This window comes from Biomphalaria glabrata, chromosome 12, assembly GCF_947242115.1.
Source record: "Biomphalaria glabrata chromosome 12, xgBioGlab47.1, whole genome shotgun sequence".
Taxonomy (NCBI): domain Eukaryota; kingdom Metazoa; phylum Mollusca; class Gastropoda; family Planorbidae; genus Biomphalaria; species Biomphalaria glabrata.
Genome location: NC_074722.1, coordinates 28,975,456 through 29,002,279, shown reverse-complemented (window position 1 = coordinate 29,002,279; position 26,824 = coordinate 28,975,456). Strand labels below are relative to the sequence as shown.

The 26,824-nt window shown below is 37.7% G+C and overlaps 1 protein-coding gene across 1 annotated transcript in view; it reads left to right on the top strand.

Annotated features, from left to right (window-relative positions):
- The window catches only part of LOC106079744 (LIM/homeobox protein Lhx1-like), a 173,629-nt gene extending 165,899 nt beyond the window's left edge, over positions 1–7,730 (top strand). Inside the window, exon 7 of the mRNA XM_056005901.1 lies at positions 1,628–7,730. Coding sequence (XP_055861876.1) covers positions 1,628–1,833 — 206 coding nt within the window. The 3' untranslated portion in view covers positions 1,834–7,730. The remainder of the gene's footprint in view (positions 1–1,627) is intronic.
- Positions 7,731–26,824: the final 19,094 nt, after the last annotated feature.

The following is a 26,824-nucleotide window of genomic DNA, read 5'->3' as shown; positions in this document are numbered from 1 at the left end:
TGACTACGTGGTCACGTTGAGGTCAGTTTTGACATTGGCCGAGGACCCGTTAGTACCGCTGAGGTGTCTACCGCTCTGTACGCTCCCCCCTCTTTCCAGTAATCCTTGCTCTACGCTTCATATACTCATCGTGTGTGTGTGTGCGTGCATGCGTGCGTGTGTGTTATAAATACAACATATTTTTGGAATCTTTTTTTTTTAAGTCTCTCTTGACGTCTCTAGCCACCCAGACTCGGTGGTCAAGCCGTCTGCTCCTGTTTCTCTTATGACCGCAATAAAAACAAACTTCCACCGCCTCAGAACTATGCAAGCGATGTCCAGTACAAATGTGATGGTCAGATAATATCCACTTCTTTCCAAGCCTGGCCCCAGCCAACGCAACACCCTCTCTCCCCTCCCTCCCCCCCCTCCTCCTACCCAAGCATCCTCTTTCGCACGGGCTGTTGTTATTGGCACCCGGTAGAGGCGCTGGTCAGCGGGAGACGATGAAATTCAACGCCATGGTCATTCCACGTGGTGTGGGTTAATTAACTCGAGACCTGAACCGAATGTGTGCATCACCTTGCGTGTGTGTGTGTGTGTGTGTTGGTGTTCAAGTGTGGGTAGTTGCGAGTGTGTGGGGGCGAGAGACTGAGAGGTACCGGGAACCTCGGTCTCAGCCAAAACGGAAATTCTTCAAGCGTTGAGCAATGTGATGGGAATGCAATGGTACTCACCAGTGGTCACATGTCAGGATTTGAAGGTTTCGCGCATTGCTTTGAACAGAAAGTCACACATAATGCTTTCTAAGTATACGTATTTCCAATTTCCATATGTCAAGCTGTTTGGATCTTATGGGTAGAGAAACTGCAGAGAGAGTCTTCGATCATTGCTTATTAACCTTATTTTATCAAAAATATACCCAAAACAAGTTTATACATGTAATAGTTTTCTGTTTGTTTATATTGTATTTCCTATGCAAAAGCATGCTAAATGGAATGTGGCCCAATCTCTTATCGTGGAGAGAGTTGGAGAGAGTGCTTCTGGCAAGGGGTTTCCTTGCTGCCTATGGGCGCTCAGCAAGGACAAGTCGGCCGAAGCGGGATTCGAACTCAGCCCCTCCTCCCACCCCACTTGATGGGCAGCTATTTATCAATAGTATTTTTGATTTACCATAAAGCCAGTCAAAGTTACAAATAAAAGTAATTATTAAACATAAAATTACAACAATTCATTCTATAGCATTAATTCTCCTTTCCCCATATTTCAATATCTTTAATAACCTACTTCCATATAATACTTCGTAACCGTTACTATTTGAGATCTCTTATAACTATGGAAAATACTACATATGATTTAGCATTAAAACTTGTATGCATCTCTTTGGATTATGGAGAAATTATTACATTAAAAATGCATTTTAAAAATCACTCAAAATTTAACTTTTTTTTATTTAGCATTAGAAATTATTGAAACGGTACATCTATACTAATGGCAATATTATAACAGCCGTTAACTATTCAATGAAAACAAACATTCTATGTAAATTATTAAAACTATTGAATGTTTGCATTTGCATCACATACTTTTTTTTACCTCCCTTTTCTATCTAAAGGTCTAAACCAAATGTCTCTTTTTTTCACCCCAGGTATTGGTCCAGACGGTCAGTTCATGCCCGGAGACATGATGCCACCCTCGTCGACGCCAGAGCCCTTGGGCCCCCACGAGCCCTTCGGCATTCCCAGGAGCATGGGCCACCACTTCAACCCCTCTCTCTCGCCCTCGTTGGCGCATCACCACCCGCACCATCCACACCATCAACAACTGTCCGAGATGACGTCAGAAGTTTGGTGACAATTATCCACTGGGCAAGATTATGAATGTCAGGACAAGCTGTTCTGAAGATTTTTTTCTGTTCTTTTTTGTTATTTTAACAGCAAAAACGAAATTTTAACCGGAACCTTTCCATGGTTACATATGAACGCCTGGATATCACTGACATCTCTCCCCGTGTTACAGTCTCTCGTCATTGTCGGTTGGCATTCAAAGTTAGCTTTTGTTTTATTCCTGGAAGTGTTTATAGTGAACTTTCTTTTTTTTTTTAAAAAAAGTTGGGGGGGGGGGGGTTCTTACTGCTTGACCAGAAAAAATAAAGAAAACACCAACATGAAGATTACAAAAAAAAAACATGCCAGGTTCTACAGTTGGAGAAGATAGTCTCCTCTTCATTGATATCCACAGAAAAGAAAAACTTGTTTGCATTTAGAAAGATGATAGTACTGCGTTTGGAGTACTTACTTCGAGCATCTAGTCTTTGTGATTTGTATTCATTATAAAACGGGGGCGTCGCCACTCCATGTGCTTCTGAGGCACTATATCTGATACCAGCACTGAAGCTTACTAAGAGTAAATATATCAACAGAGATTGTATTAGTTGTTATTTACTTGTAATTACCAAACTAATGAGCTTCGCTTTATTTAACTTATTGATAATGGTGCACAATCGAAATGATGAACAAATATAGGAAATTTAAGCCTTAAGAAATTAATAAACAGCGTTTGTATTGTAAAACAAGTAAATAATGATATGAATATCCAAGAAAAGACACTACATTAGTGTGACATTAAAACAAGTTTCAAGAAAGTCTCAAATTTTTCTACATTATGAGAGTGGATCGGCATCTGATGTTAACTTTTATGACATCAATCAAAACTTGACCTATCAGGACAGGTTTAAAACAAAAACGCTGGAGTTCGAGTCCCGTGTAGGCCTACTGTGAAGTAAACGCCCATTGAGTCTTACACCACTATCCAAAGTCGTGCATGTGGTAGGAACTATAAACAAGAACTAAGGCCTAAATTTGGATACTTTATTTTTTCAGCGCATTGTGAGCCTGAGCACACTTCACTTGCCATAAATCAATTCCTACTCGCTGGCGGAGGTGGAGCCTCAATACGTAGGAATGACAACACGTGAGCCAATCATATTGGAGTTGACAATCATTTCATATTGTGGTCATAACAACGGAAGAGAATACTCTAATTCTGCGACATCAAGAATGTAACAAAAATTGAAGTCAATTTTATTTACGTTTCGTAGAGTAACTTTGGATAATGATTTTAAATAAAGAAAATAATAACAGAAGAATATTACGAACACGTGAAGCGCCATGAGACAGCGAAGGATAACTCTTCCCAAGATAATGTTGACTTCTGCGAGACAGATCTGGGATTAACCCTCTAAAGATGCTACTGTATTGTACGACAGAAGTAGGATACATGGATACAGTAAACATCTGTGTTTCCGCTGGTATGTGCTTATTTCGTTGTATTTATCAGACTATCAGCATCAAGGTCGATTATTAAAGCTTTTACTGTAATCATAAAAAGGAAGGAAAAAAAAACTGTGTTGAAACAATCACTATTTATTGTATGCCTGAAAAATACTGTAAGATGTCTAAAAAGTGTGTACATGACATTAAAAGTGTAATATTGTTTTCATGTTTCTTGTATTCTCAACATTTTTTTTTCTCTTTGGGTTTTAAAGAATTTTGTATTAACAAATATAATAATTATTTTTTTTTAGTTTAATAGTCTGAGAAGGCAGTGGCGTAGCTAGGGTGGAGGGGGGTCCAAATTTGAAAAATTCGAAGGATCCCCAAAAGAGTGTCCGAAATTTGTTTTTATATTAAATATATTACGCCATTATCTCATGTCATGATGTCGAATGTCAAAATGCAGGGGCCCCTAAAGAGGTCAAGCCCCCCCCCCCCTCCGGGCCCTCATATACCTAGCTACGCCACTGTGAGAAAGAAAGATGTGTTGTTGTTTTGTAGGCCCTATATGTTGCGAGTTTGTGTAACAGTGCAATAAAGCAATAAAGTCAAAACACTTTACGTAAAGGAGACTTAGTTAAATAGGCTCGGTCAAAGGAGTTGTCTTCAAGAAGCAACGTACTATGTTAAAGGTGACAAAAAAAAAAAAGACACAAAATCTTAGTGTGTGCATTTATCCATGTTTTGGCTGAGTTTTGAAATGTACATGTTTAGGTATACATGTCGAGATGTAAATGTCGCGATTGGAATGTCGAGGTTTGAATTGTGAGGTTTGAATGTTGAGATGAAGACAACGAGGAATTAGAAAGTTCCAGAACAGGAAAAACAAAACTCTTTCAAAAACTATCGTCTTCTTTCTTTTGTTCTCTCTGTGCTTTCACTGTGTAGGTTTGATTGTCTCAGATCTGCTACAAGATAAGAATATGGTCTATTTTTTGAAACAGTTTCTTGTGTTGTAGTCTCAAAGATATTTCGGACTATTGTAACTGCGCATAATATACTAATACACAGATTATTTACACCTAATTTTGTAATTTATTCAAAAGGATTTGAAAAAGTGTTAGTGTCTATTGAACATGCATAATTAAATTTACACCTGGGCACCTGTCGGAGGTAAAAATCTTCTTTTTGGATGGTACGTCTCTAAGAGAGGAAATGAATAAACAAAAAAATAAATAAAAACAACATTAAAATCAGAGTTTGAAAGATTTGAACAAATCGCTAACTCATCGGGTATGTTTTTATTTAGTGATGAAATATTTGTTTTTTTTTTTCTTTGCCTATTTTCATTCTCTTCCTCTGAGCATAATATTATCCATATTTTTATGAACATCTATTCTGTAGTTCAACTGATTCGGGGATGAATGTGTTGTTGGTTTTTTTAGCATTTCCGTCAATGTTAGGTTTGAAATAAAATAGAAATAGAAAAAAATACAATTTAAATTATAATTAATTTGGATGATGTACTAGCTTCTCGAATTCAGTATTTCCTAATCAGGGGGACATAATCCATGAAAGTGGTTTATTGGAAGACATTCAATTCTTTGTTTGAACATAAATTAATTAGATTTTACTTTTTTTTTACTTTAATTTCTAAAAGTTTTGCCTATTTTATCTAGTCAAAGTCATGGAATGATTGGTGATAACTTTAATCCAGCTATTGATTGGGTTCTCCAATATGTAGGAATGGCAAAGTCTTAGAAAGTCGTAGCGCCTCGCATGAGTTGTACCATTTTATTTCAAAGTTATCGAATACGTCATTACATCACGAAATGGAATTGTTAAGACATATAAATACAAATGCTATTAAATTATAATAAATGTCCAATAATTACACTTCAGAAGGCTGTACTATGTGTTAATTCTCTGTGAATGGCATAATAATTTTGTAAAGTTTTCTTCCGATTCTCCCATATTTCAACTTTTTAAAGTTCTGTATATAAGTTTATTTTTTTTTTCTTCTTCTTTAAATCTTCTATTTTTTTAATATATTTTTTTCCTCTTTTCCTCTGAGACTTTCAAAGATTAATATATTTTTTGTTAATGCTATCTTGAAACTAGATTTGAATGTTTTGATGACCATTTTATTTTCCTGGATCAGAAAGGATGTAAATAAAAGATATAAATAAACAACAACAACCCGGAAGTAGATTAGCCGCAACGTGCATTTTTTTTCTTTCTTTCTTTCTTTCTTTCTTTCTTCAGTTTCCAAAGAAATTTAAAAACTAAGCAAGAAAACGGACGTGGCTACTGAGCAGGCTTTGTTTCCGAACCATGGGATCTCGGGTTCGAATCTTGGCGAAGACTGGGACATAGAGTTTTGGGATATTTAGTAGGTCACTTGAATCCATCCAACTCTAATTGTTACGTTGGTCGTTGTACTGGCCACATGACACCCCTCGTTAACCGTAGGGTCATAGAAACAGATGACCTTTACATCATCTGCCTCATTGATCACAAGGTCTGAAAGGGGAAACAAAGCAAGAAATAAACTCTATAGTAGTACTAGAATGAAAAGAAACCTGATTCTTTCGACTTTGACAAAATTTGAAGCCCAGTATAACTAAACAATTTTTTGTCTAAACCTTTATTTACACATTGATGATATTCAATACAATCTATTTATTTCTCAACGATGTCATACCATTCTTTATTTGGCTACCCTATTTACTAACCTGATCTAGACTTTATCTTAGAAATAAAAAAAAAATATGGCTATGTTCACGACATTGGACATAAACGATTTCAGATTTTTTTCCTATTTTTAAACTGTTTAATCACGAACGTGTGCTTAATTACTCTTCACTGTTCTTGACCAATGGATAACTCATTCTTGCCATGCCGCTTGAGACACGTCATCAGTCCAACCTTTCACATTTATGTCTAGATCTAGAACTTTCTGGCATTCAGCCTTAGATATGTGGAACAAATGATCGATAGTTTATGCTTAAGTTTACGAGGGTATCGTGTGGCCAATGCAACAACATACTATCTAGCCGTTCACAAACTAATGATGTTTACTTCTTAGAGACTGGGAATGACCTTACATTTAAACTAAACCCCCCAAAAATAATTCTCGCATAGACCAAGATTCTGTAATTCAACATTCTGCAACAAAGTGCTCATCTCCGGTACTTGTATGTTGCAATTCAAAAACACACCTAGACTCATTAAAGCTATGGATGGCTGCAGAGTCGTACGGTATGCGCTCTGGACTGTTGTGCCGATGGTTCGGGTTCGAACCCTGTCTATTTCCGCTCCTCCCCCTCGTCATGTGGGAGGTTTCGGCTAGGATGTAACAATCTTCAGTTCTAAAGGAACATCCGAAACATGTCAAACAGATATATAATAATGTTTGCCTCCAACAAGGCGCTATGATCTCTAAACCAAGTGTCATTTACCAGAGAATAACTACAATCCAGTCCTCATCAATTATTATCCTTGCCGTTGGTCATTGTGTTGGTCACACGGCACCCTGGTTCATACGTTAGCCACAAATCCACTCATATTTGACACTATTCGCCCCCCCCCCTCCCCTCCCCTTCAACTTTCGCTTCGAATGTGATGCGAATTATTTTTCTTTCATAATATTTTTTTTTTCTACTTTCGATTTCAACACTATAAGACTTATGACTGAAATGCGAATGAATAAAAGGACTGAATGAAGTGAAAGAGTACCTCACATAGCAATGTCGGCCTCGGGTGATAGTGATCTATATTTCATGAAAATCTATGTTTCTTTTGGACGTTTTCGTTCACGTCATAATAATGTGTTCCATATATGTCTTTGACTTCCTTCTTTCAGATGAAATTCTCCTACGGACTAAGTGTACATAACATAGTGTACATTGGATGTGAAAATAGTCACTGTATAAACATCTATCTATATATATATATTTGTTTTAAACAAATCAGTGTCCAATTCGTTTTAAACGAAAATGTACAATCCATTTTATTTTTATTTGTTTCTGGACTTTGTTTGGAGATTATTTTATTTTTTATGCCGGGTAACCATGGAGCTTTAGTGTTTGTATCATAGTAACCATGTTGTAGAGGAAGTCTGTCACTGGAGAATGTATTATGGGTAGAGCTTGGTTATTTTCAAGTTTTTATTATTATTATTATTATTATTATTATTATTATTATTATTCTATGTTTTTTTTTGTTGTTGAGTAGTTCAACAAATATTTTAATTGTACATGTCATGAATGTTGAACATGCTTCACTAGACTATAAAATAAAATGATGTAATTATGACATTGATATTGATGACATTTCAAGATGTCATTAGAAATGGATGTGTGATGTCAAAATAAAAAAAAAAGATAATTAAGTATGAAGGAAAACAATGTACAAGTCATTTGGAAACTTTTTTCAAAGTGAATTAAAAGTGTACGGTAAACATAGGAAACCAGAGATTTGTGTCTTTGTTTGTTTGTTTGTTTTTGCTTGTTTTTTGTTTTTAAATGCCATTAAAAAATTTGATTACACTGGTAGGACAAAGTAGAAAGCCCCAAACTGTGGGAGATGAGTGGGCAGAAGAATATGGAGGTGCAGATCTAAAAGAGGAAGTGGAGATGGATTGGTAAAACCCTTAGAAAAGATACCAGCAACAGAGCTAGACAGGCCTTAGAGTGGAACCCCCAGGGAACAAGACGCAGAGAAAGACCAAAAAAGAACGTGGCGACACAGAGAGGACAGGGAAGAGCAGGGAAGCCAAGTCATTAAAAAACTAGCAAGAGACCGTGGAGAGTGGCGTATTTTTTCAGAGGCCCTATGTTCCATGAGGAACACTAAGAAAAGATGATGATAAAATTTGATTCATTATTATAAGGTGGGGATCGAGAGTAAAAGAGAGAAAAAGAGAAAGAAAGAGAGAAATAAAAAGAGAGAGTGAAAGAAAGGTAAAGAAAGAGAGAGAAATAAATAGAGAGTGAAAGAAAGAGAGAGAAAAATGTAGAGAATGAGAGAAATGAGAAAGGGAGAAAAAGAGAGAGAGAGAAGAGAGATTTAGAGAAAGAGAAATAGGAGATATATAGAGAAAAGTGAGAACAAGAGAGAGAAATAGAGAGAGAGAAAGAGAAATAAGAGAAAAAAAGAGTGACAGAAAGAGGGTGAAAGAGAAAGAGGGGAAAAATAGAAAGAGACAGAGAGAAAAAAGAGAGAAGAAGAGAAACAAAGAGAAAGAGGGATAAAAAAAGAGAAAAAAAGAGAACACGAAAAAGAAACGAGAAAGAGAGAAAGAAAGAGAGAGACAGAGTAAGAGAGAAAAAGAGATAGAGAAAGAGAGAGTAAAATAAAGAGAGAGAGTGAGAGAGAAAGTGGGAGACAGAGAGATAAAGGGAGAGAGACTGAGAAAAAAAGAAAAAAGAAAGAAAGAGTGAAATAAAGATACCAAAAGAGAAAGAGATAGAGTAAGAGATAGAAACAGAGAAAGAAAGAGAGATATATATAGAGAGAAAAAGAGAGAGATAAAGACAGAGTAAGTGAGAGAAATAGAGAGAGAAAGAGAGAGAGAGAGAAAGAGAGAGAGAACAAGAGAGGAAGAGAGAGAGAAATAGTGTGATTGTGTGTTTGTCATGTTTGATTTGAATTCTCTCCATAAAATAAACATTGAAATCTGCTAACTTTTAGGATGCGATCATTTTGGACGGAATTTATGCACAGCCGTCATATCCATACCACAGACACGAAGAAAAGTTTACAAATAAACCATTGAAACAATACAGATGTGTAGTGCCACCGATGGATATAGTCCGTATAAGTTGTGCAAGTCAATAAGACTTTATCTCCATAATACATTTAAGATAAAAGTACCGGAAGTCTGATCAAGGCCCCTCTAAATGTACACCAGATATAGATTAATATAGTCTAATTCATCTAATTTCCATTTGTCTACTGAAAACCTTTAGATAATAATTATTTTAATAATTAGAATTTAAAAAATCTTATACCATCATGTACATTTCCGTACCACTATTCCACAATACAAGGAAAACCACAGCAAAACAAGCAAAATATATATTTAATAAAAACATTAAAAGAAAAAGCTTACCTAAAGGGGAAGAACTCCGCACTTAAAACTATATTTATCAATAATGTACACGTTACTTCCCTTATTCGATATTAAACAAAATAATGAATTCTCAATAATTAATTGACTAATTGGGTATTTATAAAATTGATTCATGTTTTGCTAGGTTTCATTAATAATTGTTTATATTATCAAATTGATAGGAAAATGCCCGAGGGAGAAATAGCGTTTACAATTATATAAGGGGACTAAACCCAACAAATTTAGCAATATCTGTGAATACTGAATAATTAGTTTCCCTTGTTGGTTTAAAACACAATAATTAATTACCAGTAACTAATTGACTCATTTGTTGTTTTTTTTTAACTTAAGGGCGTGGGAGAAATAACGTGTACACACTTTTACCAGACAGACAGATAGACAGACAGGCAGAGTGAATTGATATAAGCTTTGTAAAAAACAAAATAAAAATCGAACCCTAAGCCTATATATGTAGCGATTACGGAAGTTGTGTAAAATAACAATGTACCCCATTGTTAAATTAACCGAGGGTCTGATGACAACAGATACATTCAAAGTCCTTAGCGTCCCTAAGAAGATTCTCGTTGTCTGTCAGAGGGCGGTACTGCAGCAAAACAGCCACATCACCAGAACATGTCTCGGTGGAATTAATTTTGTTTCTCTATAAGGAAGTTCAACTCTGGTAATGAAAATTAGTTCGTCTTTAACATAATAATATATATATATATATAATATATATATATAATATATTGTTATGACTTTGCCATGCGCACCGCCATCCAAGATAGTGCAGAAAGAAGGTGCGCACTATCAGTGACCAGACAAGTCGGATGTTGGCATAAGAGACTAACGATTTCCGCCCAAGTCTAGAGCCAATATGGAGTTGCTGTGCTCAAGGCAGATGCCCTTTGTGTTTGTCATGTCTCTATGTAAATAAACGTCTATATGTCTCGTTGAGTTGCCTCCCTTTAGTTATTACAATATATATATAATATATATATATATATATATATATTTATTTTGATGAGGAATTGTATTTTTTTACAATAGTAAATTACAGATACCAAAAAATTTAAATTACTTATTAACGTAGAATTTTTTTTTAGCTTTTTAACTAAGTTTTTCACGTATCCAAGTGGAGTTTGTCGCCCATGATTTTTAGATTTAGAATGAATGCTTTTTTTCAGAACTGTCAACATAGGGTATCACTGATACCTTACTATTAGATTTTAGTATTTGTATTTATCTAGCAAAATATTTTTTAAAAATACTTTTTAAAAAAACAAAGCTTACACAGGGGAAAGAAGCGTCCTGAGACTACATTATATTTGTTAACAGCGCCTTATAAATTAAATTATTGTTATTATTATTATGTATTAATTCTCTGGCAATGCCAGGATCGAGTTTCGTTAAAGAGAAACACAATTTTAAGAATTTTTTCCAACAAATCACATTAATTTTTTTTTCTGCTGACATCGAGATTATAAAACTATATAGTGTCTATTGTTATTTTGTTTTGATTAATAATTTACATTTTAAGATCCGGTATATCGACATTATTTGAGTGTTCAGTAATTGTTTAAAATAGAAATCTAAACAAAATTATAACATCCGAAACGCATTGTCTAATAAACGCAATCTGATAGTAACATCAAGACATCTTCAGATCTACATCTCAAATAGAAATGTTTGTTAGAGTCCTTAATGTGTTTTTTTTTTAAACAATCAACAAATGAAAATATGGAGCAAGTTACAGTTTGCGAGTAATTCGACATTTAAACGCTGACATAGATGGAAAGAATAGGAAAGAGAGGGAAAGAAAGTGAAGACGAGACGTGCAGAGATAGATGGACAGAACAGGACAGTGAAGGAATGACGGACAGAGATAGATGGACAGAACAGGATAGTGAAGGAAAGACGGACAGAGATGGTGAAGACCCTAGAAACTAAGTCTTTAATTTCACGCTTAGCGAGCCCTGAGTCCTTCAGAGATCGATAAACTTAGAGAAGAAAAAAAAAATTCGAATCTCCAAAAGCTTGTGGGGAGAAAATTTTCCAATTTCAAGGCTCGTCCCCCGTATTGACCGGATATTGAGTTATAGTCGGAGACATGCGTCCATAATGACGTCACACGACCACGAGTCCACAGAGCAGTTAACGGTGAAAGATTTAAACCTAAGAGGATATTTTGTGTGTGTGTGGGGGGGGGAGGGGTTGTTAAGAAATAGTGAAAGCGGATGACACGGTCATAAACTTCTTGATAAGACATAATGTTCAGCTCAATGAAGGTGAATAATTGGTGAAGGGTCGGCGCGGTGATGGGGAGGGGCAGAGGGGGGGGAGGGGATATTGTTCGGATATGGACTTTTACTTATAACGGAGGACGTTGAGGTTTGTGATTAGTCTTTGGGTACAGTGAATACATTACAGTCACTTTTGGTCTCACCGCTTTTCCAAAGACCAATCCGGTGACTCGTTTTCAGCAATATGTTCTGTGACTTTCTCTTTTAAAAGGTTCCGACACTGGCAGAGATTTTTTGTTGTTTGTTTTCTGCAATACCGTACACCAATTGCAATTCCTCAATACGGAAACACACACACAATAAGTCAATTTAAAAAGGGGGGGGGGTAAAAGCGGCCCATGATGCGTACTACCAACAATACTGCAGGATTCGTCTAACGTCAAACTAGACTATCTACCTAATCGTCCTCTACTTTTCCTCTTCTCAAATTTAGATTTTCCGAAGCCGTTCAGCCAAGGAAGAGTGGATTCATATTTCTTTTTTTTTTAGAGGCAAATGTCCAACTCAGACTAAGAAGACCTCTATCTTGCGCTGAATTTTCTATCGACTTACTCAGTGTTTGAGCCACGAGGAAATCTAGTGGCCCGAGGCTGTTAGAGACGCTAACAAGTAGAGGAGCTTATGCCTAGTAGACCATAAGATGCAAGACAGCGGCGAAGCATCATCTTTGAATGTCCGGTTCTCACTTCCTCCTTAATGTCTCGTTTTCTAGGCCATTTCATTCTCGGCACTTTATTTTGACTGGAATCTGTCAACAAAGGAGGTTCCTTGCAGTCTTCAAGAAGCAACTGAGTCTAAACTGCATTATGATATCGGCCTGGACGAAGAGGGGACTGGCTTAGTTGATAGAGGTCTACCTTCTAGTTCTACATTTCCTTTCTGGGATCTGAAACTATATGCGTCTTCATAATGCCGTTCTATAAGAGTGTCAAATGGGCTCTTTGAGGTATTTAGTCGCATGGTAACATTGAGGTACTTTGCCACATGGAAACTGTAAAGTATTTTGTCACATGGGAACTATAAGGTACTTTGACACATGGGAACTAAAAGGTACTTGTCACATGGGAAGTATGAGTTACTTTGTCACATGGGAACTATGAGGTAGACTGTCGAACAATACAGTTACTTGCCAGGACAGTGCAAATGTCCGCAAATGTCCTGAGACCAATCGTTCGTCTCAGTAGAGAGCCAGCCAAACGTAGGTAAAGGAGATTTCTTGGATCATCTCTGACTTATACGATATTTTGAAAACCAATCCATCTACAAGGAAGATTGTTGCGTATCCAAGGAAGAGAATCGTGTATTTAAGAGATAGAAAGAGAGACAGAGAGAGAGAGAGAGAGAGGGAGAGAGAGGGAGGGAGGGAGAAACAGCGAAATAGAGAGAAATGATAGAGAGTAAGAGGGAGAAATAAACGGAAAGAAAGAGCAGGAAAGAGAAAGATAGAGAGAGAATGAAAAAGAAGGGGAGAGAGAAAGAGAGAGAGCGCGAAAGAGGGAGAAACGAGAGATAGAAAGTCAGAAAAAGAGAGACAGAGTGAGCGCGAGATGAGGGAGAAATAGACAAAGAGTCAGAGAGAGAGAAAGAGAGAGAGAGGGGGTGAGAGAAAGAAAGAAAGAGGGCGAGAAAAAGAGAACTATATAGAGTCTTCTTATCAAATGGTGTTTCTTTATTTTGAGATTCCTGATTCTTGAATACAGATAACCATATTTCGGTTTTTCAATGATCAATCCAGAACGTTTGATTTCTTGTGAATCACTCAACCTACCTGACCATAAAATGGAAAAAAACCAAACAAAACAAAAGATCCAAATCTAAGATCAATTTTCATTAGCCAGATTTCTTTTATGTTTGAAAATTAAAAAAAAAAGTTATTCTTCGATCTATCGTCACCCGTAATGGGCGGCCATCATTTCAGTTCGAATATCATTCTTCCCACCATTCTCACCTGTTTTTCTAAGGGAAGTCACTCTCATGGCGTTTGACAAAAGAGCCCCCCCCCTCCCCTCCTTCCCATCTCTTCGGCTCCTCCACGTCATCTCTTACCTTTTATTACACCCCCCCCTCCCTGATCAGCGCCCCCCCCCCCCTGTATCCCTTCACGTTTTGTTGTATATCATCGTCACTCTTTTGTTTCTGCCGTCTTTATCGTCTGCCCCTTTGAGACATCCGCCCGCGGTCCGGCTTTGAGTTCCTAGCAGTAATATACGGGAGACGAGCTCCAACAGAAATGTTAACCAGCGTCGGAGTCTGTGATTGGGCTGGAAAAAAAAATAGTGAAAGTAAAAAAAAAGGGAAGACAAAAAAAAAAAGAAAATAAAGAATGGGGAGAGAACTCTTCAGGGAATTTGGCGGCAAAGTCATTTTCCAAACGATCTCAAAAAAGCGATTGTACTCTAATCAAATATTGAAAATAGCCGAGGAGTACCTCCAGGGATTTTGCACAGAAGACCAGCTTAAAAAAAGATAGAAAGAATAAAAAATGGAAAGAGGGAAAGAAAAAAAAGAAGAAAAAAAGAGAGATTTTTTTTTCCGACGGATACACAGATTTTTACTTGGATTACCTCCCTTACACGCGTTTGAGCTGTAACGGAGTTATTGTTCTTGGTTCCGCGGGTTGCGGACAGTGATTTTCGTCCACGTGGAATTCGTATTAAAGTATTGCGGACTCTTGGGGGACGTCCTTGTTAGAGAGTCATGGTTTATGATTGGGGTGGGGGGGGGGAAGAGATACAATTCCTTCTGGGGCGGGGGGGAGGCTGCTTTAGAGTTAGGATGTTTTCTATAGTGCTCTCGCGAGCTAAAGTAATGCTTAAAAAAAAACGTGATCAGTTGCGATCGATGTACAGTTCAGATCCCCGAGCTCTGCCACCGTCACCACCTCTTCAATGGCAAAGCCCTGAAGAGATTGTCTAAACCATATACTGGAAAGAAGAAGCTTGGTTGCTTGGTACACATGCACTGTCATTTATACGTCATCATGATAAGAAAATAGATTTATGGGCTCCATGATAAGAAAACACCATTATGGGCACCATGATAAGAAAATACCTTTATGGGCACCATGATAAGAAAACACCATTATGGGCACCATGATAAGAAAAGACAATTATGGGCACCATGATAAGAAAATAGCTTTATGGGCACCATGATAAGAAAACATCATTATGGGCACCATGATAAGAAAATAGCTTTATGGGCACCATGATAAGAAAACACAATTATGGGCACCACGATAAGAAAACACAATTATGGGCACCATGATAAGAAAACACAATTATGGGCACCACGATAAGAAAATAGCTTAATGGGCACCATGATAAGAAAACACAATTATGGGCACCATGATAAGAAAACACAATTATGGGCACCATGATAAGAAAACACAATTATGGGCACCATGATAAGAAAATACATTTATGGGCAACAGGATAAGAAAATACCTTTACGGGCACCGAGTAAGTGGGACTATAACGAATTCGGTCTTCTCTCAGGCACCTGATCCTATTAGTGCCAGAGACGAACTCCGACTGCTTTTAGAACAGGAAGAGTCTAGTCCTCCCATTATGCCCTGGCAAAGAAAACGCCGTACTCTTCAGCGCTGTTCCCCACAGCGCCCATACAGGAAGGCCCCCACATGATTGACTGCTGATCTGGTGTGTCATGGTGTTCTATCGGCATCCTGTACTCGGCTTTGACGATGCCCTTCAGCATTGACCCATCAGTGTAGCAGAATATGGAGTTGGGTGACCAGGTTTTTTCAAGGTGTTCAGCGCCATGGATTTTCAACAGGACAGGTGGTTTATGCCTCATGCTGGCTCCAACAAAGGACAAACTACAAAAGACTTTGTTTCCATTCCATCTCCCAATACTCTCGATGCCAGAAGACATCACGCTCACGATTTACATAAATAATCATATAGCAAGGTCTTCCAATGTGAATATCTGGAGAGACTGTAGACCCAGCTGTGATCTACATATTGTGTCTAATGCAACTTAGACAAAGCTCTTGTCACAATGATAAAATATACATACATACTTATAGTTAGCGGTTATTATAACAATTAATGCAATTCAGAAGTGGGCTGATAAGAGCGGACTGTAATGGTAATAAAATCATAATAGTATTTAAAAAAAAACTATCATAAAAAAACATAATCAAAAAGTATAAACCAACATTATACATTGTATTCTAACATTTAAAAAATATCATCAACATGATTTCATTTATTTGGTGATAAATAGAGAAAGAGATAACTCTTTAAAACCAAAGAACGTCGAAGGGGAAATAATTACTGCCATCTATCTGAAAATTATAGGGTTTAGCTCCCTTTTCGTTATATAACAACAATTACAATTATATAAAAACAATTAATTGATTAGTACTACAAAATGATGAGCTAATTGGTTAATTTTTGGATTGATTCGTCTATTGCTATCGACTATGAATAATTATACAAAAGTTCAACTTGATCCGAGAATGGGAAGTGGGTGAAAAAACGTGCCAAATGGAATTAGTTGTTAATGTAGACATCAACTAACAACAACATTTGGTATTGCAAGAAAAACAACAACAACGACAAAACCAAGACTCACCGCCAACAACAAATATAGGACCAAGGAACAAATGCAAAATCTATTTAAACAGCTTATAATAAGTGACCCTGAAGACCTTGTTGGGCTCTCAAGGTCATGCATAAAAAGTAAGATTTTATCTTGTCCCTCCTTCGTCACACCCAACTCCCAAGAAGGAAGAGAATTTTTTTTTTTGTTTTTCCCTAAATATTTCTTCCAAAAATTTTACCAAATGATTCTTTTATCCTCTTTGCAGACGACAAAAAAAAACTTTACTCGTGAAAAGTCGTGAAAAAAAAAAGATATCCCATCCATTGAGAGGTTCCAGCCAAATGAGATACTTGAACGAGCGTTAACTGAAAAGTGGAATATTTTAACACCGAATTAACGCCGAGACGTTGAGCGAGTCAATATTATCATATACAAATTTTCATTTCCCGCCAAACTTTTCAGAAAATAATCGCCAAAAAAAAAATATAAAAAAAAAATAAAAAAATCCTTAACGGGATTTGGGAAATAAAATAAAAAAAAAGAGAAGCGCACACAAAAAGGAGCCGAAAAAGAAACAATCTCAAAACGCTTTCCGGATATTCCAAACTATCTTTGAGCGCTTGAAGAGGGGGTGGGGGTGAGCGGAGGTGTATTTGAGGGGTTGGGAAGAAATTCTGGAAAGATGAGGGGGGGGGGAAAGCCTTTATGGAATTTTGATTCTCGCTCATTAATACTTTCAGCGGCACGCAGGTTGGTCTGTGTACACTTGTAATCTGGGGGTCCCGCAGGACGAGCCTGAGCCAGCACGAGAGTCAACAGCTTTGGGTGACGCAGACCTCCAGGGACTCCCGGCCCATTCAACGCAAGAGCGTGTGCGATCTGCAGGGTGAAGGGGATGCGAGAGGAGAAGACCATGTTTGCTGGAGAATGTTGGAGGGGGGGGGAGGGGAGAAGGTAGGACAGGGAAATGTATTTGCTCTGAAAATCGAGTGTTTCTCTCTCTCTCTCTCTCTCTCTCTCTTTCTCTCTTGCTTTCCCCGTTATGTTCTCTCTTTATCTCTCCTGGACACCGGAGGCTAGAATGCAGACGTCACTCACCCACTCGCTCAGGAGCTAGTCCCATTGTCCAAGAGTCCTTGGCAGAAATGATGCCACAAAAGGTCGCAAAGACACTGGCATACAAAAAGAGAAGCACGTGTGTGTGTGTGTGCGTGCGCGTGATGGGGAGTCAATGTCTGTTTCTTTGTGGAAGCGGGTGTGTGGTGGAAGAGCTACTTGATGGAGTTTGAGCTAAATCTTGACTTACAATACATCCCCGCTGCAGATCTTTTTTGTTTTGTTTACTCATCTGTAAGATTTGTTTAAGCTCCTACATGATAAGAGAGATAGAGAGGGGGTGAAACAGAGAGTGAAAGAAAGAGAAACAGAGAGAGAGAGAGAGGGAGAAAGAAAGAGAGAGAAGGTCAGATAGAAGGAGAGAGGGAGGAGAGAGAATGAAGGAGAGAAGACAGAGAACAAGAGAAGAGAAAGAAGAAGAGAGAGAGAGGGAATTAGAGAAGGAGAGAGAGAATGAGAGAAGAAGAGAGAGAAGAGAGAGGGAGAGAGAAGGAGAGAAGGAGAAAGTAAGAGAAGGGGATAAAAGGTGCGAGAGTAGAAGAGAAAGAGAGAAGGAGAGAGTAGGAGAGATAGAGAAAGAGTGAAAGAAGGAGTGAGAGAAGGAGAAAAGGAGAGGAGAGAGAAGGAGAGAGAGAGAGCGAAGGATAGAGTCAAAGAAGCAGAAGCAGAGACAGAAGGAGAGAGAGGGAGAAACAGAAGGAGAACGATAATGAGATAATGAGAAGAACAAGATTTTAAAAAGAAAGCGGAAGTTATTTAAAGATATATTAAGAAAAATACTTTTTTTAAAATGTATATGCTCTAAAAAAAAAAAAAAGTACAAAATAACTTGTTTCAAATAAAAGTGTCCAGCCCCCCAGTTCCAAACAGTCTATTCTGAACCAAGTGCACTGATAGAGATGTGAAATAAAAAAGAGTAAAGATACTGGAAAGAGATAAGAGAGAAAGGAATGAGGTCACAACCAAATCTAAAACATAATTCACAACGACTTCACACACACATATATATATATATATATATATATATGTATGTATGCATATATATGTATACACATTTAAATATATATATATATATATATATATATATATATATATTATATAATATGTATGTATATATATATCTATATAGATATATATGTATATACATATATACTCGAAGTGACAGTAGGTAATGACTGGTCAAACGGTCAAATGGTCACTTGTTGCTCGTATTACACCGACTACTAGATAACCGAAGATCACCAATGCAACACGTAAGGCAGTCTCTTTTAAAGAGTATCACAAGGGATCAATTGAATTTTGTAGGTATCGATCTTAGTGCAGCACGATAACAAGAGTTTGTGTAAATAGAATGAGCCCATAAATATCGGTGGCGTATAGCGCCCACATGCCCATGGCTGACACCGAGGGTGAAGGGGGCAGACGTGACAACAAACTTCTAGAAATATAATTTCTGTATGTTGATTATTTTAACATTTTCTGTAAAGAAAAAAAAAATGTATTAACCTTTTGGACGTCCGAGTCTTTGAGAGTGTCCAAACAAGACCAATCGTTATAGTAGACCTCAACAATGACCTGCGACGTCTCTACCTTTGGACAGTGGAGACCAACAGCTCGTTGCCAGACCTGCGACGTCTCTACCTTTGGACAGTGGAGACCAACAGCTCGTTGCCAGACCTGCGACGTCTGTACCTTTGGACAGTGGAGACAAACAGCTCGTTGCCAGACCTGCGACGTCTCTACCTTTGGACAGTGGAGACAAACAGCTCGTTTGGCAACGAGCTGTTGGTCTCCACTGCCCACAGGTTGCAACGTTATAGGTCAGTGTTCAGGTCTTCTACGACGCTTGTTCAGGAGTGGACAGGAGTGGAGTGACATGTGTATTTATATATATATATATATATATATATATATATATATATATATATATATATATATATATATATATATATATATATATATATATATATATATATATATATATATATATATATATATAACAAATACGGACGAATTTTGAAAGGACAAAGGACAGGAAACGGAAGTAGTGTCACTTATTGATCTCCACAGGTTGGATGTTGTAGGTGAGTGTTCATGTCTGCTATGACGATTGGTCTCCACAGGTTGGATGTTGCAGATGAGTGTTCATGTCTGCTATGACGATTGGTCTCCACAGGTTGGATGTTGCAGATGAGTGTTCATGCCTGCTATGACGATTGGTCTCCACAGGTTGAATGGTGCAGATTAGTGTTCATGCCTGCTATGACGATTGGTCTCCACAGGTTGGATGTTGCAGATGAGTGTTCATGCCTGCTATGACGATTGGTCTCCACAGGTTGAATGTTGCAGATGAGTGTTCATGTCTGCTATGACGATTGGTCTCCACAGGTTGAATGTTGCAGATGAGTGTTCATGCCTGCTATGACGATTGGTCTCCACAGGTTGGATGTTGCAGATGAGTGTTCATGCCTGCTATGACGATTGGTCTCCAAAGGACTGACATGTGTCTTTGTACAAAATAACTAGGACGGGACTTTGAACGGACAGGAATGGGCATTTTGTTGGAGCGCCCTAGTGGCGGATATGCTTCAGCGATCTGTAGGCTCATACTATCCTAATCTAGCCATCACAAAAGATCTTAAAGATGTTTAAAAAAATGCAAAAGATCAGAGCACCTCAAAAAAGGTTTCTTTCTCTTCCAATAAGAGTTTTAAAATCCCCCCACTCTGAAATCTTCTTAGAGCCCATCGAATCTCCCTCTTCACCTCTCTTCTTTCGAATACATATTTTAAACCTTGTGTGGCGTGCGTCTTGTTCTATACAATAAGGAGGTTGAGCGAAATGCTTGGGTCAACACACACACACACACACACACACACACACACACATACACACACACACACACACACACACACACACACACACACACACACACACACACACACACACACACACACACGGTCAAGCGCACACTCTCTTTCTTTCTATTTGTCAATCTTTTTCCAACACTCGCTATCTCTCTTTCATTCTTGTTTCTCTGTCTTTTGCTCACTTTCCTTGTAAACATCTCTCTAATTTGCTCTTTTTCAATTGCTCTCTTTTTCTCTTTCTTTCTTCCTTGCGCTTTCTCACAGTAAAAAAAAAGAAAAAAAGGGAAGTTCCCCTTTCAGATCATGCGATCTATAGGGCAGATGACGCTGTGGCCAACGGTTAACGAGCAGGGTGTTATGTGGTCAGCCTAAAGACCAACCACATTTACTTACCCAACAAAAAAACAGGTACCCATTAGAGTTGGGTGGACTCGAGAGAGCCCTAAAAATGTATCTTCTGTGGTAGCTTTTGTTATAGTCACTAGCGACTAGCTAGGTTCCATTACTTATGAAGGCCTAAATTTAAAAAAATGAACTCAGGGGCATTTAAGGCAGACTCAATAGCCAAGCTTTTTTTTATATTAGAAAGAGGTTCATCACTAATTAGGATTATCTGCCTGAAAAACAAATATTTAAAATGTTTGTTATTAGTGATTGTAGAGGAGGCCAAAGCTTTAATAGCTAACAATGCAAAAAAAAAAAAAAGGACTGGAAGAAGTAAATCTGAGTGATATAAAATATTTACAGTGTCTGGATACCTGTAAAGAGGTTGCCTATAAACAGAATTACTTTTATAAAACTAGATGTCACTGATCCGGCTAAATGTTCTGTTGCCACTATTATGGAATGTGAAGTACACAAGAGGCATTATGATCATAAGATCATTGCCAAGTGACAAGAACGTTATCATTCTGACATAGTCTAGAAAGGTCTAAGACAAAGATTGGAGATGTAAATGTTTTGACATATACAAAATGTCTTATATAACTTTATGCTGTGTTAACTTTAGGATAGCTGCATTTTGTGTATGTTATGCGCTTGAATGATTTAATTTGAGTCTATCCTGAGTATATTTCTTGATATTTAGGAAAATACACATTTGCCCTTCAAAATACACATTTCCAGGTCTGGGAATACACATTTCCCTTTTAGCATGTTAGCATCTCTGTGTTAAACATAATTTCAAAAGAACAAATACTGTCACATATTATGGCTCTTGAAATTATTTTTTTTTAAATTTTTTCTGGTAATGTTATAGTAAGTCTATACATTTTGTAATATGTTAAATTGAAAACCATATTAGTGTTTGTTCAAATTAGCCTATCAGATACTGTATACACAACCTGTGAATTGCAAGGAATAATATAACTGTCGCTTTTGAGCCATGTCCAAATGTCTCTTGGGCTGTAGACAAAAGTGTTCCCGTTCTTGTTCAGTATAAAAAGCTTACGCCCTAATAAAGATGAATTAACAGAAAAAAAAAAGAACAAAAAGTCACGTTGAGTAATAGCCATGATTCATTTGTTACATCAAATACATTGCAGATCTTTTCTTCTCTTGGTCCTCCAACTGATGTGCAGGTGTTTGGGGATTTTAAAGGGTTTTTTTTTTACACACATGATGTAAAAACCCAATACGAGTCGAGATTTATGAGTTATGCGGACAATGGTTATGTCTGCGCTGGAGTGGCAAAATATGTAGGTCGTAGCTGGAGCTTCATAGCCACGAGAAATACTGCACTTCGAATTAATCTTCGGACTTGAAGATAATCCTTAATATAGACGGATTTTTAAAATACATTTTAGTGGCCCCCGAAATGTGAATAGCACAACTAAAGTAAAGTAGCAATAATACATAAAACACTGAACCATAATCTTCAAATACAAAAACAAAATTTAATAAAATACTCTGAAAGACACAAAGATAAAGGCACATTCCTCGTCCCATATGCTAGGACAAATTTGTACAAATACTCCTTCTTCCCTAGTGCTATTAGAGCATGGAATGGGTTGCCTGAGCTAGCCAGGAAAACCAGTGACTTGGCAGAATTTAAGTCATTGGTTAATATGCATGACTAAATGCATGACTCGTAGGACGTAATCATCTTCTTTTTGAAGTAACGTCTGTATTATATAAGATAAGATAAGAAATAGTTTTTTTGTTTTTTTTTATGGAAAAATCTCTTTGTTGGGTCCTTGAATGAGAGTATGGCCTTTTACAAAACAGTTAGATCAATTAGATAATCATTCAATAACACAATAACATCAGTTAGCCCAGGTTCACATTTAACTTTATCTTCATAACTATCAGTTCATTGAATACAATGAATATTAACAATGTAATAATTATAACACTAATAAATCTGCGTATCATGTGGTATCAAGTCGTTAGTCGAACTAACAATACAACAACACTTTCGTCACAAGCACGTGCCCTCTTTTTGCATTTACAGAGATAAGGTTGTAGTTGCTGATAGTTTGTAGTTCATAGTTTCTGATACTCTGGAAATTCTGAAACCTGCCTTTTTACCTGCCCTTGCGGACCACTTCGGGGGGCCGATTTTGAGTTTGCGTTTGCACACAATCTTATATAAATTATGGCAACTAACTTTGTTTAGCGAGTTTCTGACGTTCATGTGGAGTTTAAAATGATTACTTACTACATTACGGGATATGGTGGCGGGTAGGATTCGAACTCGTGACCATCGAGACGGAAGTCCAGAATGTATACCGCTCCACCAGCTAGTATGGAACATATTTATTTTGATTTTTATTTTTCATCTATAGGAAAGTAATATTTTCAAACCACTGGTAAGCAGCTTCTTAAAGTACTCTCAGTGGGTCTGTTATTGTTACCTGTAAACACTTTGGATCGCTAAGTCTGCACAATGTCCCTGTAACTGCTGTATGCGGTTGGTTGATGTGCTGGGGTATGGGATCATATGAACTTATGCCCCACAGATGATCGCATGATTTAAAATAGAATATATATTTACTTCAACATAAAAAGAATGTTACAAACTGTCCATATATATAATTGTCTATGTGTTTCATAACAGCTTCATAGCAGAGCAAGATTCAACTTTTCTGCGCTGAATATTTCACTCGCATTTTGGTTTTGCATGATCAACCTCCTTTATGTAATATTAAGTTTAATACACTGTATACTTCTTTGTGTGTGTTTTAATATGTTTCAATACTTGCTACATAGGAATTTAAAAAAAAAATCATATCACCCAGACTGCACCGAAGAGTTATCTGTCCCTGAGCGCTCCCCCACTAGCCGACCTGCTATGATCATGAACATTTCGCGGGAGCTGTCGAAATGGTTCCCGCGGCGTTTCCTTTGATCGTATTTCATCTTTCAGGAGGTTCACGAAGGGACCTCCCCCAACACCCGTCCCCGGACGTATTTGACGAGATAGCCTCCTGCCAGCAAGCTAGTTATAAAATCTATTTTAAATATCTAGAGAATATAGCCTGGCCCCTTCAGTAACGTCAAGGAAAGGAGAACGGGGGGGGGGGGGGGGCAACAGGGATGTGTGTTAGGTAGTAGTTGAAATGGGGTGGGGGGGGGAAAGAAAGGAGGGGTGTCTCTGCCCCTGGTTGAAGATATGTTTTATGCTCTACTTTATAACTTTTCCTGTACTTAACAATTTAATTATAGTTTTAACTCACGTGCGTGTCGCACATGCGAACACACACACAGAAACTCACCAGGCACACAAGCACACAACGACCTATGGGTAACATAGTTGTATAAAGCATTTTTTTTTCATACTAAATTTTGAGGCTTAAATTATTAAACATATCTTCGCTTAGTGGGCCTGCTATCCATTTTCAATTTTGTATGTTTTGTTGATTTGTAACTGGCCGGATATGACCCTGACATTGAGTTTTTATAAAGTGTCTGTAGTTGGAACCAATAGACAATCTAAATTAGAAGAAATAATGAACAATTATTGAATATGCTCACCTTGCTCATTAGAGGACCATAATATGTTCTATGCTTGTGTTACGTTTTCTGGCAAGTAAATATGGAATAAATCGTAAGATTGGCTTGTTTCAAATATCTCCAATCAAATATCCATTTTTATAAACAATCGGTTTTCAGCATAACATCATTTCGCTTGCCCTCCTTGTTTTGATATAAAACTTGACAAATGAAAGTAAAATTTAATAAAATATAATAATAGGCTCTCCTTCAACAGAGAAGACTCCGCTGGCTTGGTCTTGTCACTCGCATGCCGGATGAAAGAATCCTTATAGACATCCTATACGCTGATCTCGCAGAGGGAGTCAGATCCAAGGGCCGCCCAAGACTAACCTACAGAGATGTCTTCAAGCGAGCCATGAGAGCCACGGGCATCGACCAAAGTAAGTGGGAGGAGATAGCACTAGACCGAATAGCATGGAGACAGACTGTACGAGCTGGTACGAACTTCGCCGAATGCAAAAGAAACGAAGCTGCGTCAGCCAAGAGAAAGAAAAATAAAGCTGCCCTGTCAGCTAGCCCTAGCACTGATGCATATACATGCACGAACAGTGGTAAACTCTGCTGCTGCAGAATTGGCTTGATCAGTAACTCCAGATTCTGCCCCATCTCACCCGTGACTCATCTGGGCGCAACCATTGTCTTCCGAGACAGAATGAGCCATATATATCATGGGGCAATGAACATGTAGGCTACAAGAACCATGTGATTTAAAAAAAAATAATAATCATATGATTACCAACAGAGACAAACGGAAGCTAGACCACTGTAAAATTTTTAAAAATGTGTTACATGTTTCGGATGTTCCTTTAGAGTTGATAATTTAATCTTAGCCCCAGCCTCACGCAGGACGACGAGGGACGGCAGAGGGCCTGGGACCATCGAAACCATCCGAACGACAGTCCAGAGCGCATTCCACACGACCTGGCAGCCATCCTACTTACAAAGGACAAAGTCTCAAAGTGACGAGATTGGTTACAAAAACATTTTCAGTACAATATATGTGATCATAGTGTATCAGTTCATATGTTAACATCACGAATCAGCAAATTAACCCAGCCAGTGTACCTTACTTGATCAATTTGATAAGCATTATTCTAATTTTAGCATATATTAATTTTAAATTTGATAAAATGGGAAGTAGCTCAAATAAAAGACAAATCCGGTTGAAATGATTAATTTCAAAGTTTAATTATTATCTAACAAGTAAAATGAATTGCATAACGTGTTAGTAATTTTTAGGGCTCCACATCTAAATCTTTATAATAATTAAGCAGTGTCACGAAAACTACGAAACCATTTTATTATCTAACAAATTATGTATAACATCGTGAAAAACTCACATTGTTTTAATGAGATATATTAACCAGTGAGATATCCGTCCAATTTTTTGTATGGCAAACACATTAGCCTAACCTTCTTCATGATTATCGAATACCTTTGCTCCAGAGTCAACAATTTATGACTCACACACTTGACGGGATGCAGAACATCATTCACGCACTGGCTCAGTATACCGGAGATTCCCTTGTCCGATGCATCGGTCTGAAGAAAAAATGGCAAAGAAGGATTAGGCAAACGAAGAATGGGGTACCTACACAGATACGCCTGCACCCTGCCCAAAGCCTCCGCGCACTCACGATTCCAGTGCACTCTAAAAGACCGACCCCTACATGGTAAATTAGTAACGGGAAACAACTCCGCTTAGCCTGGCTCGACTCCACTGTACAAAACCGCCAACACGATTAACAATTACAAGTATTAATTTGTTACAACCCTCCAGACCACCTTAATCCGTAAACAGTCCTTCAACCGAGATATCATTAAAAATAAACAACAGTTGAACGAGATAATGTTAATATTATACCACCCGCGCTACAATTTTGCATGTCATTAGTTACCTTTATCCTATACGACAGAAAATGCAACTAGATTACGTAACCCAATTGCTAAATTCAAATAGGCTAAGATGGTAATTTTACTATAGTAAATGCTCTATTACCTGAGCTTCATCATGTACATTTGACTCTACTACCAATTACTCAACCAAATAGTAACACATTACTTCCGTGTGTGCTCAAGCCTATCAAAAACACGGCATCAAATCTACTGCTACGACCCAATTATCAACCCTATCATTGCGTCAACCTCTCGCGCTCACACGATGAGGGACAACCAGAATACTTCTATTACCTAATTTCGACCAAGTACCTAACACAATACTTCTATTACCTAATTTCGACCAAGTACCAAACACAATACTTCTATTACCTAATTTCGACCAAGTACCTAACAGCCTTAGCAACGTCTGCTGAGTTCTTCAACGTTACATGTCCAACACCCATGGACTTCCCACTTGCTTCTAATACCTCCACAAAACCAAACAAACCAAACTCCCCAAACCTATCCTTAAGCTTTTGCCAGTTGACATTGAATGGCCAATTCCTGACAGTTACAGTGTAGAGATCCGGCATTAGCTTATACCCCCGGCGACCTTCCGAATCGCGACGACACTCTAGTCATCTATGTGTAGTTCGCTGATCTAGGTCATTAATACTATCACTTTTCAGGTAATATATAGGTCTTATAGGAACTCGATTTGTTTTA